The 16,713-nt window shown below is 39.4% G+C and overlaps 1 protein-coding gene across 1 annotated transcript; it reads left to right on the top strand.

The window, feature by feature from the left end:
* Positions 1-3,033: 3,033 nt before the first annotated feature.
* On the top strand, positions 3,034-3,954 carry LOC114107525 (olfactory receptor 7G2-like). The gene has a single exon (XM_027954940.2). It carries the CDS (start codon positions 3,037-3,039, stop codon positions 3,952-3,954), a length of 918 nt encoding a protein of 305 aa, XP_027810741.1. The 5' UTR covers positions 3,034-3,036.
* Positions 3,955-16,713: the final 12,759 nt, after the last annotated feature.

The following is a 16,713-nucleotide window of genomic DNA, read 5'->3' as shown; positions in this document are numbered from 1 at the left end:
CTATGGAGGCATTCCCAGAGGGGTGTAAGAGGAAGGGCTTTCTGCTAGCAGCACCCAGCTGTTGTGGTGATAAGTCCATCTCTCCTGACAGGACATCCAGATGTCTCATGTCATGACCGTCATGCTTGTTTTCCTTGTGCATTGCCTATTTCTCCTCTCATGGACGAATCAGGATGTTTGGATGAGGGCACTGGATAGATGGGCTTGATGATCCGATCTGGGTGAGTTTGCAGAAAAGGGCATCTCCAGGTCTGTTCAAAGGGCAGTCACAGCCCCATCTGACACATCAGGCTGTCTGCAATGCTGGCCAACAAAGGCCAGAACCAGCAGGACTCAGAAAGGCAGGGGTTCATGGTAACTGTGTACCCAAGGGGTGACTGATGGCTATGTAGTCATCACCATGTAGACATGACTGCAAGGAGAACATTTTCTAAGGCAGTTGAAATCAAGACAAAGCCTGACTGGGAGAGAAATCATGCTTATGTGTTGCTTAGACCCTGTGCTTGGGTGTTCCCAGCATCTTTGGCATTGTGCGGGGGCTTAAATGCTCATGTAACTGGTGGTCTTGCTCTGTCTCTGGATGTTCACCAGCATCTTGGGGGACCGTGGTGGAGATGAAACAGATGTCAGTGAAAGACAGGATGGAGAGGAATAAGTACTTGGGGGTGTGGAGGTGGGGGTCAGAGCTGTTGGCTAGGATGAAGCTGTTGTCAGGTTCCCAAGCACCGTGACCAGGTACACAGACAGGAAGAGTCCAAAGAGAAGGGGCTGCAGTTCTTGGTCCTCTGAGAGGAACTCTACTGCACCTGTTTGGCCTTCTGGTTTCATGTTGCTGAGGAGGAGGATGGGGAAAGTAAAGGTCATGTACCAGAATGAGTGTTCAAGTTCCCTTATTTTGAAAACTTTTCATATATATTTTGGGAAGAGAATATTACTAGTCTCTCTCTCTCTCTCTCTCTCTCTCTCTCTCTCTCTCTCTCTCTCTCTCTCTCTTTTTCTCTATCCCTCTCCCTCTTTCTCCCTCCCTCTCTTTTCTCTTTCTATCCACAAGTAGTGTCTACACTACTTGATTGCCCAAAACTTTTAATGGAATGCCCACTCTTTTTCACATTGTACAAATGACTAGAAGAGAATGAAACTGTAGCTAGACCAGGAGGTATAGTACACATAAGGTTTATTCTTTGCTTTTCTAAAGAGAAAATTCTGACTATTTGACATCATATCAGACTTTGGAGTTGACACTCTTTTCTTTCTGTGATACATGGGAAGATTGACTTTTAAAAATCATCTCAATGATATCTCTGCACATTTTATGTAAGATTAACTTGTTATCATATTTACTGAGTTTAATATAGTGAAGAAAGATGCCATCTTGCCAAAAATCTCAAAGAACATACCTTGAAAATTAGAAATTCATACTGAATGAGTGAACATGGGGTAAAATGATAACACATGAAGGTATTGAATCCTTCAGTAAAATGTTACAAAATGAACATTGATGTGGAGCTCCACCTCTGACCACATGTACTGAGTATGTGCAGATTGGCACAGTCTGCCTTTTGGGTTCTATTTAGTTATACATAACATTGGCATTTATTTTGACATACTTATAAAGGCATGAAATATAATTTCCCTCCCCTATTTTCCTACCCTGTTCCCTTTCATTTTTCTGGTATTTCTTTTTATTTTTTTCTTCTAGTTTTTAGTTATTTTGTATTTTTTTAAATTTTATTTTTTAGTCAGTGTTTTGTGAATATACATGATGATGAGATTCACTGTGGCATGCATATATGTATACATAGGAAAGTTAGATCAGATTTATTCCCTGATTCTTAGTTCACATTAAAAATGTCATAATTTATACCTGTATATATGAGGATATAAATATGTGTGTGTGTACACACACTCACACACACACATATATGTATGTATGACATTTATAAATATGTGTGTGTGTGTGTGTGTGTGTATATATATATATATATATATATATATATATATATATATATATTCTCATATCTAAAATAGAAACCAGGCTTTAGGAGTAATTAAATAGATAGCTGTGCCTTAGTTTTTAACTTGGACGGAACACTGGGATTTATTATAGAGGAGGTAGGCATTGCACGTTCAAGGTCTGGGAATTGGGAATGGGCAGGAACCATGGCGAGAACTGAATGATGAACAGTTTCCCTCAGGGGTCAGGAAGTCAGCCATCCTGAACTCCCCACCACCAGAGTCTTGGTCTTTAAGGACCTGCACTCCTGGGGTGAGAATGACTGTGAAATAGCTGGTCTAATGAGGAGCTTTGCATATTGAGACTCCAGGGAAATAGCATCAGGATGCAGCATCTGACCTCACTCCCCAGCCCTGCCCTGCTCAGGAAGCAACACCGGAGCCTCCTCCCAGAGACGACCTTCCCTGACCAGGATCCCAATATCCCTCTGGCCTGTCTGCACGTCCTGAAACAGATTTTCCATCTTCAGTATTCAGGTAAGATGTTCAGCTTCTTTCCTCTTGAAACCAGAAAGGGAACACAGAGTCCCCTAGATAATGCTGTAGGAATGAGGGAAGACGTGTTTTGAGAATTTCATCCTGGGGAAGCAGGAGAAAGCATGTGCAGAAGACGATGAGAAACAAGATCCATGCCCAGCAAGTCAGTCTCCACCCCTTAACCCTTCCCATAGGCCCTCACCTGATGTCACACAGCTCCTGTTCTTCCACTCTGTGCACAAGCACATGGGCCATTTCCTTCAGGCAGGAAATCTTCCCTTTCTCAATGGTGATGACTCTCACAAAGCACTCTGACATTTACTCAAAATCTTATTTGGTGTTGGGAATATTAGCTGTCAGGAATGCCATAACCACCTACCACAGACTAGTGGCTTTGCAACAGAAACTGATGTTCTCAGAGTTCTAGATGCGACGTGCAGAGATCAAAGTGTCTCAGGAGTGGTGTTCAGACACATCCCCACGTTGGGCTGCTGCCACAGATCTATGTATATTCACCACCTTGTTTGCAACAGATTGATCAACATAATGGAAGCTAGAAACCACACAGCTGTTTCAGAATTCCTTCTCCTGGGACTGACAGAGGACCCAGCCCTGCAGCCCCTCATCTTCAGCCTGTTCCTGTCCATGTACCTGGTCACCATCCTGGGGAACCTGCTCATCATCCTGGCTGTCAGCTCTGACTCCCACCTCCACACCCCCATGTACTTCTTCCTCTGCAACCTGTCTATTAATGACATCTCCTTAAGCACAATCATCATCCCCAAGATGTTAGTGAACATCCTGAGACAGGATCAGAGCATCTCCTACATGGGATGCCTCTCTCAGGTCTGCTTTGTAATAGTTTTTGTTGGTATGGAGAATTGTCTCCTTGCAGTGATGGCCTATGACCGCTATGTGGCCATTTGCCATCCACTCAGGTACACAGTTCTGATGAACCCCTGCCTGTGTGTCCTGCTGGTTCTGGTCTCCTTGTCCATCAGCACTGTGGACACCCTACTGCACACTCTGATGGTGCTACAGCTGTCCTTCTGCTCAGACCTGGAGATGCCCCACTTCTTCTGTGAACTTGCTCAGATCATCAAGCTGGCCTGTTCTGACACCTTCATTGAGAACATCTTGATTTATATTTCATTTTGCATCTTTGCTGGTGTTCCTCTCTCTGGGATCATTTTCTCTTACATTTACATTGTGTCCTCTGTCTTGAGAATTCCATCATCAGAAGGAAAGCATAAAGCCTTTTCCACCTGTGGGTCTCACCTGTGTGTTGTCTCCTTGTTCTATGGGACAGCATTTGGGGTGTACGTTAGCTCTTCATTGACTGACTCACCCAGGAATTCTGCTGTGGCTTCAGTGATGTACACTCTGGTCCCTCAGATGCTGAACCCCTTTATCTACAGCCTGAGGAACAGGGACATGAAGGAGGCCTTCAGAAAACTCCTTTGACATACAACTTCTCATCTATGACATGGGGTCTCCAGAGTAAGTCACAGTGACAGTGTTCCTGCTTAGCTAGAATACCTGACACTTTTGTCATTACATCCTTCTAAGATGTTGAGATAACACAATGACTGCTTGCATTTCGACTTGGTTGAAACCTTACTTTTCAGGTGGTCTAGGTTGGTGATGTTTGACTTATCTTTTCCATTCTCTAAACTCATTTTCTTTGTTCAGGTTCCACAGAAGTGGAGTCTAAAACAGGGGTTCCAGTTGTAGTGGATTTCTCTGTGTTGCACCCTCAGTAGATGGCACATTAGTGAAGCAGAACAGGGAAAGGATGGACACAGGAAAGCGTGGTCACATCTGCAGAACAGCTTCCCCTGGAGCTCTTGTCCAGGGCCATCCCAGCTGCCTTCCACTGTCGAACCTGCTGTGAGACAAAGGGTGCAAATTCGTAACCCAGGAAGCAATTCCTTGGACCTCTTAGTGGTAACTCATATCTGTGTGAGGCAAAAGAGCATCAACACACACATTGTCTATCTGAGAACTGGCATAATTAAATGATGTCAGTGGTTTGAGATGACTGTGAAGTAGTAGAATATTTCAGTGAAGATGACTTCTGTGCTAATAAGAAAAGAATACTATGCATATGATAGCTCCACCAATGAAGAGAGTCACCTTCCATTCCTAGATCCTCAGAGTCTGGGAATGCACTGGGACAGATGTGGAGCTTCATTCAGATCCCCATGAAGTGGCCTCATCCTAGCACTTGTTCTGTTCCTGTCCCCAGGCCATAACTGCATGGGCGATGTCACATCTGGACAGGATGCCTGAGGTGACACTCTGAGAGTCTGCTCCTGGTGACTTAACTAGGAAGTCATGGATCATGGGTCAGCCACATTGTATCCTTGAAGTGGACTGAATAACGGCCCTCAGAATATCTCCAGATCCCGTCCTGTTAACATGCAATATATGTGGGATAAATGGTGACTGTTACTTGCTTGTAAGAAGGGGATTTGTAGAGCAGGAGATTTTACCTGATTCTGTGGACAGGCTATAAATGCAATCCTGTGTTTCCCTATAGCAGAAGCAGAGGACACACAGCACACAGGAGGCACTGTGACGAGAGGTGGGAGTTGGATGGATGGAGTCACTATTGATGCCAGTGTTTGATCACTTAGGCTCCGCAGAGCTGTCGATTACTTAGACTCTTATGGATTTGTAAAAATCAATCCTTTAGGTATCCCTCTTATTAAATAAATTAACTACTATTGCTGTTCAGATTTAATACGTGAATTCCATGACTTCTTGTTAGTCCTGTGATTTTGCTTCAGAATCAGTCATGCTGTTGGGTGTGGCAGTGATTCATCTATTTTCAATGCTCTGTAGTTGAATATTATGTGTGATGAAATTAAAATATGGAGCATTTCTGGCATTGATGAAGTTTCGGTGACTTTTTTTTCTTTTATAATAAAGCTTATTTAACATTCTCCTCTATGTCCTTTGAAGGAATTAAAAGATAATTTTGTTATTGGGGTAAAATTATCAGATCTAAAAGAGGAGCTTTTCCATTTGGGTTAGTTCCAAAAAGTTTTAAGAGCTTAAATCTGTTTACCCCACCCTTGAAAATTCCTGGTGATCCACATCCTCCCTGAAGCATTCCTTTACCCTGACAGTCTAATGGGTCTAAAATAGCATTCAATTAATTTACATTTTTCTTATTTTGGGGCTGAGAATTCTTGTATACATTAAGGTCTATTTATTTTCTTTTCTTGTGAGATAGATGTCTATGATATTTCCAATGTTCTGCTTAATATCTCATTCAAAGGAATTCTTTATGCAATATCATAAAGAATTATATATTATTGTACATATTATACATATTATTATTATCACATATATAAGATATATATTGCTTTGTAGAATGGCAAGTGGATTGCTTGGTTGTGTGTGATAGTATTTGTAGGTACCTACCGCTGTCTAGTTTTAACAGGGTTTAATTTGTCAGTATATGCCCTCATTATCTCTGCTCACTAGGTAGTGGTCTTGTAAACCCTACTTCCTTTTCAACTTAAAACTTCTACCATAAACCCTGCTGAGATTTTCATTGCAATTTCACTGAATGTACTTATCAATTCAGGGGCAATTGACATTTTTGACAAAGCTGAGTCTTCCAATCTGTGCATATATTATATGTGTCCTTATTTTTAGACTTTCTTTAATGTTCTCCAACAGTTTTTATAGCTATCAGGGTACAAACCTTTCACATGTTTTTCAAATATATCCTTAAGTATTTCATACTTACAAAAAAATTTAAAAACTAATCCAACATCCTTATCTGTCTGAAATAAACAAAATCCCCAAACAAACACCCCTCAGTAAAGCAGAAATAGGAGAGATCTTTCTCAGTCTGATAAGCTCACCTATGAAATCCTTCAGCTACTGTCACACTTATGGAAGTTCTCTGCACGCCTCTGCTCAGCAGTGTTGCCTGGGCCCTGCTCACACAGCACACGACATCTCTCTAATGAATTCCTGGGCTCCTCTTCAGTACAAAGGCATCTCTAATAACGATTTCAGGAAGCCTTATTCCATTTCAGATGTGAAGAAATATACTGTATATAACTGCATGGATAATTTATGTATATAACTGCATGGATAATAATAACTGCATGCTGATAAATATTATATTAGATGTTGTGTTATCAGCCTTTATGGGTTATCCAAAACTTCAGATAAATCAGTCTAAAATGAGGAAAGGTTTATTTTACCTCATTTCAAAGGTTTTACTTTATTGTCATTTCTCCTGTTACTTTGAGCCTGGGATCATGCAGGACATCATGGAGGGAATGTGAAACAGAGGAGGCCACCAGGAAGAGAGAGAGAGAGAGAGAGAGAGAGAGAGAGAGAGAGAGAGAGAGAGAGAGAGAGAGAGAGAGAAGGTAGTCTCATTCTCCCCTTCAAGTGCACAGTCCCCAGTGACCTAATTACCATCTGCTACACCCCACCTCTGAATGATCCCACCACCTCCCAAGAGCACCACAGTGTGAAGAACAATCCTTTAACAAACTGGCTTTTGTTGGACCAATATCCAAACTATCACATGGTAAAAATGCAAATGCTCAGGGTGTTTCTTCTTGACCTTCATTGAATATTTGATGAACTGTAATTTTTCTACCCTATATTTTACAAATATTCCAATATATTTTCATTGATCATTGCTAATGGTGAAAAACATCAACAGGCTGTCTCTCCCCATGCATGGTTTTAAGAACTCCATTTGCAATTCCATCATAAATTGCATTATTTAGTTTCATTTTTGTTTTATTATGCTTTTCTTCATATTAGGGGATTGTGAGGTGAAATTATGGTTCTGTATGTCTGTTTGTCTTTTTTGACTCTCTAATATGTTTGTCTGTCTTTTAAAACTGCTGCATTATGACAAGATATACCAGTGGGATTCACTGTGATACATTTGACACACAGAGAACATGTGATCAGTTTCATTCCCCAGGATCTGCCCTTCCCCTTCCCTTCTCCCTCCTCCAATCCTCTTTCTCGGTTCTGCGGGTCTCCTTTCTATTTTCAAGTAGTTTCTTTTTTTAATTAAATTTTTAATTTTGTAAATTAGTTATATGTGACAGTAGAATGCATTTATGCACTGTGGTAGATCATACATAGATGAGATATAATTTATCATTTTTCTAGTGTACATGTTGCAGAATCACATTGGTCATGCAGCCACATACACACAAATAGTTTCATTCTACTGTCTTCCCTATCCACATCCCCTCCTCTCCTCTCCCTTCACTTCCCTTTACCTAATCTAACACTATTTATCATAAAGTTCCTTTTTATGCTTTTTTCTTGATAGTGTCCACATGTGGAGGAAAACACATGACCCTTGCCTTTCTGTGTCTGGCTTATTTCACCTAACAAAGTTCCTGACATTTTCTTGCAATGAGACAATTTCTTCTTCTGTATTGCTGACTTAAACTCCATTCTGTATATACATGAAATTTTCTTAGCCCATTTTTTCTTTCATTTTTCATTTATTTACTTATTTATTTTTATTTTTAGTGATTTATAGTTATTCAAATAGCAGGGTTCATTTTGACATAATCACGAATGCATATTACATAGTTTTATCCATTTCAATCCCCAATACTACAGCCTTCCCTGCCCTCCTTCCTCTGACCTCCTCTGACTGCCCCCCTCTACTCTATTCATCTTCCATTTAATTTGTTTTAATTAGTTATACGTGATAGTAGAATGCATTTATGCACTGTGATATATCATACATATTATATTCTATATTTTTTGATTATGTCAAAATGTATCCTAACGTTATTTTTAATTGATGCATTATTTTATATATAAACTTGAAATGCATCGTGGCATATTCATACATTCACTTAGTATAATTTGGTCAAATTCATTCTCTAGTTCTTGGTCCCCCACTTCTAGTCTATTGATCTCTCTTCTATTTTTGTGAGATCCTCCTTCTTATTCCTTTTTTTCTTTTTCTCTTTAAATTCCACAAGTAAGAGAAAGCATTTGACCCTTGACTTTCTGAGTGGCTGACTTCACTTATTTGATGTTCTCTAGTTCCACCCATTTATCAGAAAATAACAGAATCTCTTCTTAATGGCTGAGTAGAACTCCGTTGTGTGTATATACCACCGTTTAAAAATCCATTCGCCTATTGATTGGCATCTTGGCTGGTTCCACAACTTGGCTATTGTGTATTGTGCTGCTATAAACATTGGTATGCACCCATTAATATAGCATGCTGATTTTAATTACTTTGGATGATTATTGAGGAGTGGGATAGCTGGGTCACATGGTGCCATTTCTAATCTCTTGAAGAATCCCCATACTGCATCCAAAGTGGTTGTACTAACTTGCATTCCCTTAAAAAATGTATTAGAGTATCCTTTCCCCCACATCATCACCAGCATTTATTTATTATTATTTGTATATTTGATTATTGCCAATCTGACAGGAGTGAATGGGATGAAATCTCAATATAGTATTGATTAACATTTTCTTGATTGCTAGAGATTTTGAACATTTTTTCTTATATGTGTTGCTATTTGTGTTTCTTCTTTTGAAAAATCTGTTTAGTTTGTTTGCCTGATTACTCATTGAGTTAATTTTTTTCTTTTAGTGTTATGTTTTTTGAGTTCTTTATACTTTCCGGATATTAATCCCTTGCCAGAGAAGCAGATGGCAAAGATCTTCTCCCATTCTGCAGGCTCTCTCTTTGCATTCCCAATCATTTCTTTTGCTGTGAAGAGCTTTTAAATTTGATAGCATCCCACTTACTCATTTGTGGTTTTATTTCTTGAACTTCAGGGGTTTTGTTAAGAAAGTAGATGTCTGTACCAGTAGGACGGAATGTTGACCCTATGAGAAATTGCTCTTTGTAAAATGAAAAATCAGTTTCAAGTTTCAGCAAGATCAAGTTTGTCTACAAGACACCGATAAAAAAAAAAAAACTATAAATAACTTGCAGAAAAAATTAGTAGAGAAGAGGGAACAGAGCAGAGGGGAAGGTGGGCAAAGGAGGAAATGTTGGGAACTGAATTAGAGAAAATTATATTCCATGTTTTTGTGATTATGTCAAAATGTATCCTAACGTTAAATATAACTGAAAAGAATCAATTAAAAATTTTAGTGAGTTACACTGGAATTTGCCTTTATTAAAAAGTTGGATTTTAATGGCATATTCACAGAATTATCACTCATTTTATCTCTTGCATTAATTATTTATATTAATAAATATAAATCATATTTATAAATATGTGCCTATATTAATATGTGTAAATAGACACTCTTTACATGTACCTTCAGATGTCTATATTACTGTATATAACTATAGAAACCATCTTTTATAGTTTGTTTTTGAGAGGAAAGGCAATAGTTTTCCTGAGGTTGTGTTTTAGCTTCGACTGCAGCGATGCCTGGGGACAGAGGACTAGGATCCACGCAGAAGGAAGCCGTGTCCATGTAGCTCAGGATGTGGGATCAGCCAACACCACGCTGGGAAAGGTCAGGAATCCCTCAACCAAATACCACCTAGCGAGGGTCTCACAGGCAGCAAGTGACTACCTGGCTCAGCAGCTGGTGCCTATGAGCTATTTCAAGTTCCTGGAGGTGAAGGTTGTGGAGGTGTCGAGGCACATCCTGCTGGAGGCCTGTTTTGTGTCGAGGTCTAAGTCGAGGTCTAAGTGCTGGGCAGTCTTCCTCCCCCTTGTCCTCTCCCAGCTGCATCAGCTGCCTGGACTCCCGTCCTGGGAGACTCTGCTTTCGACCTCCTAAGAGCTGGTCTAGGATGCAGTTACAAATATCATTATTTCTTCAGATTTTCAATTCTCTGCATATTTATCTTTCCTCTTATTCCTCTGTTTTGGAAAAAAAATGTGAAACCTGTCACCTGAACTCATAGAGACTTGATCTTCAAGAAATTACTGAAAATAATGTCTCACCAAAATAGTAGTCATGAGTCCTAAGGTTTTGGAAACAAGTCCTCTGACCCAGAGTGTGGGTGCTGTCTGGACACTGCCCCTTGGTGGACAGGTCCTACGAGGACAGAGAACTAGAGACCTTGAGAGCTGAGTGTACCTGTGTCTCAACTCAGGTGAAAGTTTTCAGTAAAGTTTCAGTTTTCCTAATCTAGTACTTCTCAGAGATCAGTGAAGCCTGACATCCTTACTCCAAATGCATATGAACTTCCCCTAAAAATAAACAAAGAGATCTCACACGCTCATTCTGCTCCAGCTGAAGTCTCTCCTCTCTTTGTAACACAACTCCTCAAAGGAGATTTCTCTACTCACCATCCTTCGCTAAGTGGCTGAGGCTGGATTTGAACTTGCAATCCTCCTGCCTCAGCCTCCCAAGCCACTGGGATTAGAGGCATGCACCACCACAATTGGCTTATTATTCATTCTTTTTTAAGTGAATGGAATTAGAATGAGGAAAAATAATATTACAAGTCCATCTTGTCATAAACATCAAATATATATCTTTTTTTTTGTACTGGGAATTGAAACCAGGGGCAATCAATCACTGAGCCACATCCCCATCCATTTTTTTTTAAATTTTTTATTGTTGGCTGTTCAAAACATTACATAGTTCTTGATATATCATATTTCACAATTTGATTCAAGTGGGTTATGAGCTCCCATTTTTACCCCATATACAGATTGCAGAATCACATCAGTTACACATCCATTGATTTACATATTGCCATACTAGTGTCTGTTGTATTCTGCTGCCTTTCCTATCCTCTACTATCCCCCCTCCCCTCCCCTCCCCTCCCCTCTTCTCTCTCTGCCCCCTCTACTGACATTCGTTTGTCCCCCTTGTATTATTTTTCCCTTTCCCCTCACTTCCTCTTGTATGTACTTTTGTATTACTCTGAGGGTCTCCTTCCATTTCCATGCATTTTCCCTTCTCTCTCCCTTTCCCTCCCACCTCTCATCCCTGTTTAATGTTAATCTTCTTCTCATGCTCTTCGACCCTACTCTGTTCTTAGTTACTCTCCTTATATCAAAGAAGACATTTGGCATTTGTTTTTTAGGGATTGGCTAGCTTCACTTAGCATAATCTGCTCTAATGCCATCCATTTCCCTGTAAATTCTATGATTTTGTCATTTTTTAATGCAGAGTAATACTCCATTGTGTATAAATGCCACATTTTTTTTATCCATTCATCCATTGAAGGGCATCTAGGTTGGTTCCACAGTCTTGCTATTGTGAATTGTGCTGCTATGAACATCGATGTAGCAGTGTCCCTGTAGCATGCTCTTTTTAGGTCTTTAGGGAATAGACCGAGAAGGGGAATAGCTGGGTGAAATGGTGGCTCCATTCCCAGCTTTCCAAGAAATCTCCATACTGCTTTCCAAATTGGCTGCACCAATTTGCAGTCCCACCAGCAATGTACAAGTGTACCCTTTTCCCCACATCCTCGCCAGCACTTGTTGTTGTTTGACTTCATAATGGCTGCCAATCTAACTGGAGTGAGATGGTATCTTAGGGTGGTTTTGATTTGCATTTCTCTGACTGCTAGAGATGGTGAGCATTTTTTCATGTACTTGTTGATTGATTGTATGTCCTCCTCTGAGAAGTGTCTGTTCAGGTCCTTGGCCCATTTGTTGATTGGGTTGTTTGTTCTCTTATTGTCTAATTTTTTGAGTTCTTTGTATACTCTGGATATTAGGGCTCTATCTGAAGTGTGAGGAGTAAAGATTTGTTCCCAGGATGTAGGCTCTCTATTTACCTCTCTTATTGTATCTTTTGCTGAGAAAAAACTTTTTAGTTTGAGTAAGTCCCATTTGTTGATTCTAGTTATTAACTTTTGTGCTATGGGTGTCCTATTGAGGAATTTGGAGCCCGACCCCACCGAATGTAGATCGTAGCCAACTTTTTCTTCTATCAGATGGCGTGTCTCTGATTTGATATCAAGCTCCTTGATCCATTTTGAATTCACTTTTGTGCATGGCGAGAGAAAGGGATTCAGTTTCATTTTGTTGCATATGGATTTCCAGTTTTCCCAGCACCATTTGTTGAAGATGCTATCCTTCCTCCATTGCATGCTTTTAGCCCCTTTATCAAATATAAGGTAGTTGTAGTTTTGTGGATTGGTTTCTGTGTCCTCTATTCTGTACCATTGGTCCACCCGCCTGTTTTGGTACCAGTACCATGCTGTTTTTGTTACTATTGCTCTGTAGTATAGTTTGAAGTCTGGTATCGCTATACCGCCTGATTCACACTTCCTGCTTAGCATTGTTTTTGCTATTCTGGGTCTTTTATTTTTCCATATGAATTTCATGATTGCTTTCTCTATTTCTACAAGAAATGCCATTGGGATTTTGATTGGCATTGCATTAAACCTATAGAGAACTTTTGGTAATATCGCCATTTTGATGATGTTAGTTCTGCCTATCCATGAACAGGGTATATTTTTCCATCTTCTAAGATCTTCTTCTATTTCTCTCTTTAGGGTTCTGTAGTTTTCATTGTATAAGTCTTTCACCTCTTTTGTTAGGTTGATTCCCAAGTATTTTATTTTTTTTTTGAAGCTATTGTGAATGGAGTGGTTGTCCTCATTTCCATTTCAGAGGATTTGTCGCTGATATACAGGAATGCCTTTGATTTATGCGTGTTGATTTTATATCCTGCCACTTTGCTGAATTCATTTATTAGCTCTAATAGTTTCTTTGTAGACCCTTTTGGGTCTGCTAGGTATAGAATCATGTCACCTTCAAATAGTGATAATTTAAGTTCTTCTTTTCCTATTTTGATGCCTTTAATTTCTTTCATCTGTCTAATTGCTCTGGCCAGTGTTTCGAGAACTATGTTGAACAGAAGTGGTGAGAGAGGGCATCCCTGTCTTGTTCCAGATTTTAGAGGGAATGCCTTCAATTTTTCTCCATTGAGAATGATGCTAGCCTGAGGCTTAGCATAGATTGCTTTTACAATATTGAGGTATGTTCCTGTTATCCCTAGTTTTTCTAGAGTTTTGAACATAAAGGGATGCTGTACTTTGTTGAATGCTTTTTCCGCATCTATCGAGATGATCATATGGTTCTTATTTTTAAGTCTATTGATGTGGTGAATAACATTTATTGATTTCCGTATATTGAACCAGCCTTGCATCCCAGGGATGAATCCTACTTGATCATGGTGCACAATTTTTTTGATATGTTTTTGTATCCGAGTGGCCAGAATTTTATTGAGGATTTTTGCATCTAGGTTCATTAGAGATATTGGTCTGTAGTTTTCTTTCTTTGAAGTGTCTTTGTCTGGTTTAGGTATCAGGGTGATGTTGGCCTCGTAGAATGAATTTGGAAGTTCTCCCTCTTTTTCTATTTCCCGAAGTAGCTTGAAAAGTATTGGTATTAGTTCCTCTTTAAAGGTTTTGTAAAACTCTGCTGTATACCCATCCGGTCCTGGGCTTTTCTTAGTTGGTAGTCTTTTGATGGTTTCTTCTATTTCCTCAATTGATATTGGTCTGTTTAGGTTGTCTATATCCTCCTGACTCAATCTGGGCAAATTATATGACTTAAGAAATTTATCTATGCCTTCACTGTCTTCTAATTTATTGGAGTATAAGGATTCAAAATAATTTTTGATTATCTTCTGTATTTCTGAAGTGTCTGTTGTGATATTGCCTCTTTCATCCCGTATGTTAGTAATTTGAGTTCTCTCTCTTCTTCTCTTCGCTAGCATGGCTAAGGGTCTGTCGATTTTGTTTATTTTTTCAAAGAACCAACTTTTAGCTTTGTCAATTTTTTCAATTGTTTCTTTTGTTTCGATTTCATTAATTTCAGCTCTGATTTTAATTATTTATTGCCTTCTACTTCTTTTGCTGTTGTTTTGCTCTTCTTTTTCTAGGATTTTGAGATGAAGTATGAGATCATTTATTTGTTGGTTTTTTCTTTTTTTAAGGAATGAACTCCAAGCAATGAATTTTCCTCTTAGAACTGCTTTCAATGTGTCCCATAGATTCCGATATGTTGTGTCTGTGTTTTCATTAATCTCTAAGAATTTTTTAATTTCCTCCTTGATGTCTTCTATAACCCATTGATCATTCAGTAACCTATTGTTCATTCTCCAAGTGATGTATTCTTTTTCCTTCCTTCTTTTATCGTTGATTTTCAGTTCCATTCCATTATGATCAGATAGGATGCATGGTATTATCTCTACTCCTTTATATTGTCTAAGAGTTTCCCTGTGACATAATATATGATCTATTTTTGAGAATGATCCATGTGCTGCTGAGAAAAAAGTGTAACTGCTTGATGTTGGGTGGTATATTCTATATATGTCAATTAAGTCTAGGTTATTAATTGTGTTATTGAGTTCTATAGTTTCCTTATTCAACTTTTGTTTGGAAGATCTGTCCAGTGGTGATAGAGGTGTGTTGAAGTCTCCCATGATTATTGTATGGTGGTCTATTAGACTCTTGAACTTGAGAAGAGTTTGTTTGATGAACATAGCTGCACCATTGTTTGGGGCATATATATTTATGATTGTTATGTCTTGTTGGTGTATGGTTCCCTTGAGCAGTATGTAGTGTCCCTCTTTATCCCTTTTGATTAACTTGGGCTTGAAATCTATTTTATTTGATATGAGTATGGATACTCCTGCTTGTTTCCAAAGTCCATATGAGTGATATGATTTTTCCCAACCTTTCACCTTCAGCCTATGTATGTCTATTCCTATCAAATGCGTCTCCTGTAGGCAGCATATTGTTGGGTCTTGTTTTGTGATCCATTCTACTAGCCTGTGTCTCTTGATTGGTGAGTTTAAGCCATTAACATTTAGGGTTATTATTGAGATATGGGTTGTTCTTCCAGCCATATTTGTTTATTTATGTTACTAAACATGGTTTGTTTTCCTCTTTGATTATTTTCCCCCCTTTAGTGTCCTACCTCCCACTGTTGGTTTTCATTGTTATTTTCCATTTCCTCTTCCTGTAATGTTTTGCCAAGGATGTTTTGAAGAGATGGTTTTCTAGCTGCAAATTCTTTTAACTTTTGTTTATCGTGGAAGGTTTTAATTTCATCTTCCATCCTGAAGCTTAATTTCGCTGGAAACACAATTCTTGGTTGGAACCCATTTTCTTTCAGTGTTTGAAATATGTTATTCCAGGATCTTCTAGCTTTCAGAGTCTGTGTTGAAAGATCAGCTGTTATCCTGATTGGCTTACCCCTAAATGTGATCTGCTTCCTTTCTCTTGTAGCTTTTAAAATTCTCTCCTTATTCTGTATGTTGGGCATCTTCATTATAATGTGTCTAGGTGTGGGTCTCTTATGATTTTGCACATTCGGCGTCCTGTAGGCTTCTAGGATTTGGGATTCTGTCTCATTCTTCAAGTCTGGGAAGTTTTCTCGTATTATTTCATTGAATAGATTGCTCATTCCTTTGGTTTGAAACTCTGTCCCTTCCTGTATCCCAATGACTCTTAAATTTGGTCTCTTGATGTTATCCCATATTTCTTGGATGTTCTGCTCATGGTTTCTTAACAGTCTTGCTGAGCTGTCTATGTTCTTTTCAAGTTGAAATACTTTATCTTCATTGTCTGATGTTCTGTCTTCTAAGTGTTCTACTCTGCTGGTAGTATTCTCAATTGAGTTTTTAAGTTGGCTTATTGCTTCCTGCATTTCTAGGATTTCTGTTTGTTTGTTTTTTATAACCTCTATTTCCCTGTATAGTTGATCTTTTGCTTCTTGGATTTGTTTATGTAATTCATTGTTGAAGTGATCTTTCATTGTCTGATTTTGCTGTCTGATGTCTTCCTTGAGACTCCAGATCATCTGAAGCATGTATATCCTGAATTCTTTATCTGACATTCCATCTGCTGCAGCTATTACCTCTTCTAACGTTGAGTTGACCTGCATTGCTTGTGGTCCTTTCTTTCCTTGTCTCTTCATACTGTTCGCGTTCCTTTCTACTTGGTGAAACTGTTGTGGTATTGAATTTTCCCCCTATATATTTATATTGGTCTTGTATAGTTGCAAAGTCTCCCTCGCAGGCGCGGGCGGCGGCTCTGCCCCTCCTCCAATTGGGGCAATGTGCCTACCACACCGGCAGGCCGCTGGGCCTGCTCTGCCAGTTGGTAGCAGGTCCACCGACCTTGCAGGCACGGGCAGCGGCTCTGTCCCTCTGGGGGCCGCTAGGCTTGTTCTGTCGGTGGTCGCAGTTCTGCCTACTTTGCAGGTGCAGGCAGCGGCACTGCCCCTCTGCAGGCCTCTG

The sequence above is a fragment of the Marmota flaviventris genome, chromosome 1 (genome assembly GCF_047511675.1).
Source record: "Marmota flaviventris isolate mMarFla1 chromosome 1, mMarFla1.hap1, whole genome shotgun sequence".
Taxonomy (NCBI): Eukaryota; Metazoa; Chordata; class Mammalia; order Rodentia; family Sciuridae; genus Marmota; species Marmota flaviventris.
The sequence above is the reverse complement of the archived record's forward strand: the minus strand, read 5'-3'. Positions and strand labels throughout refer to the sequence as shown.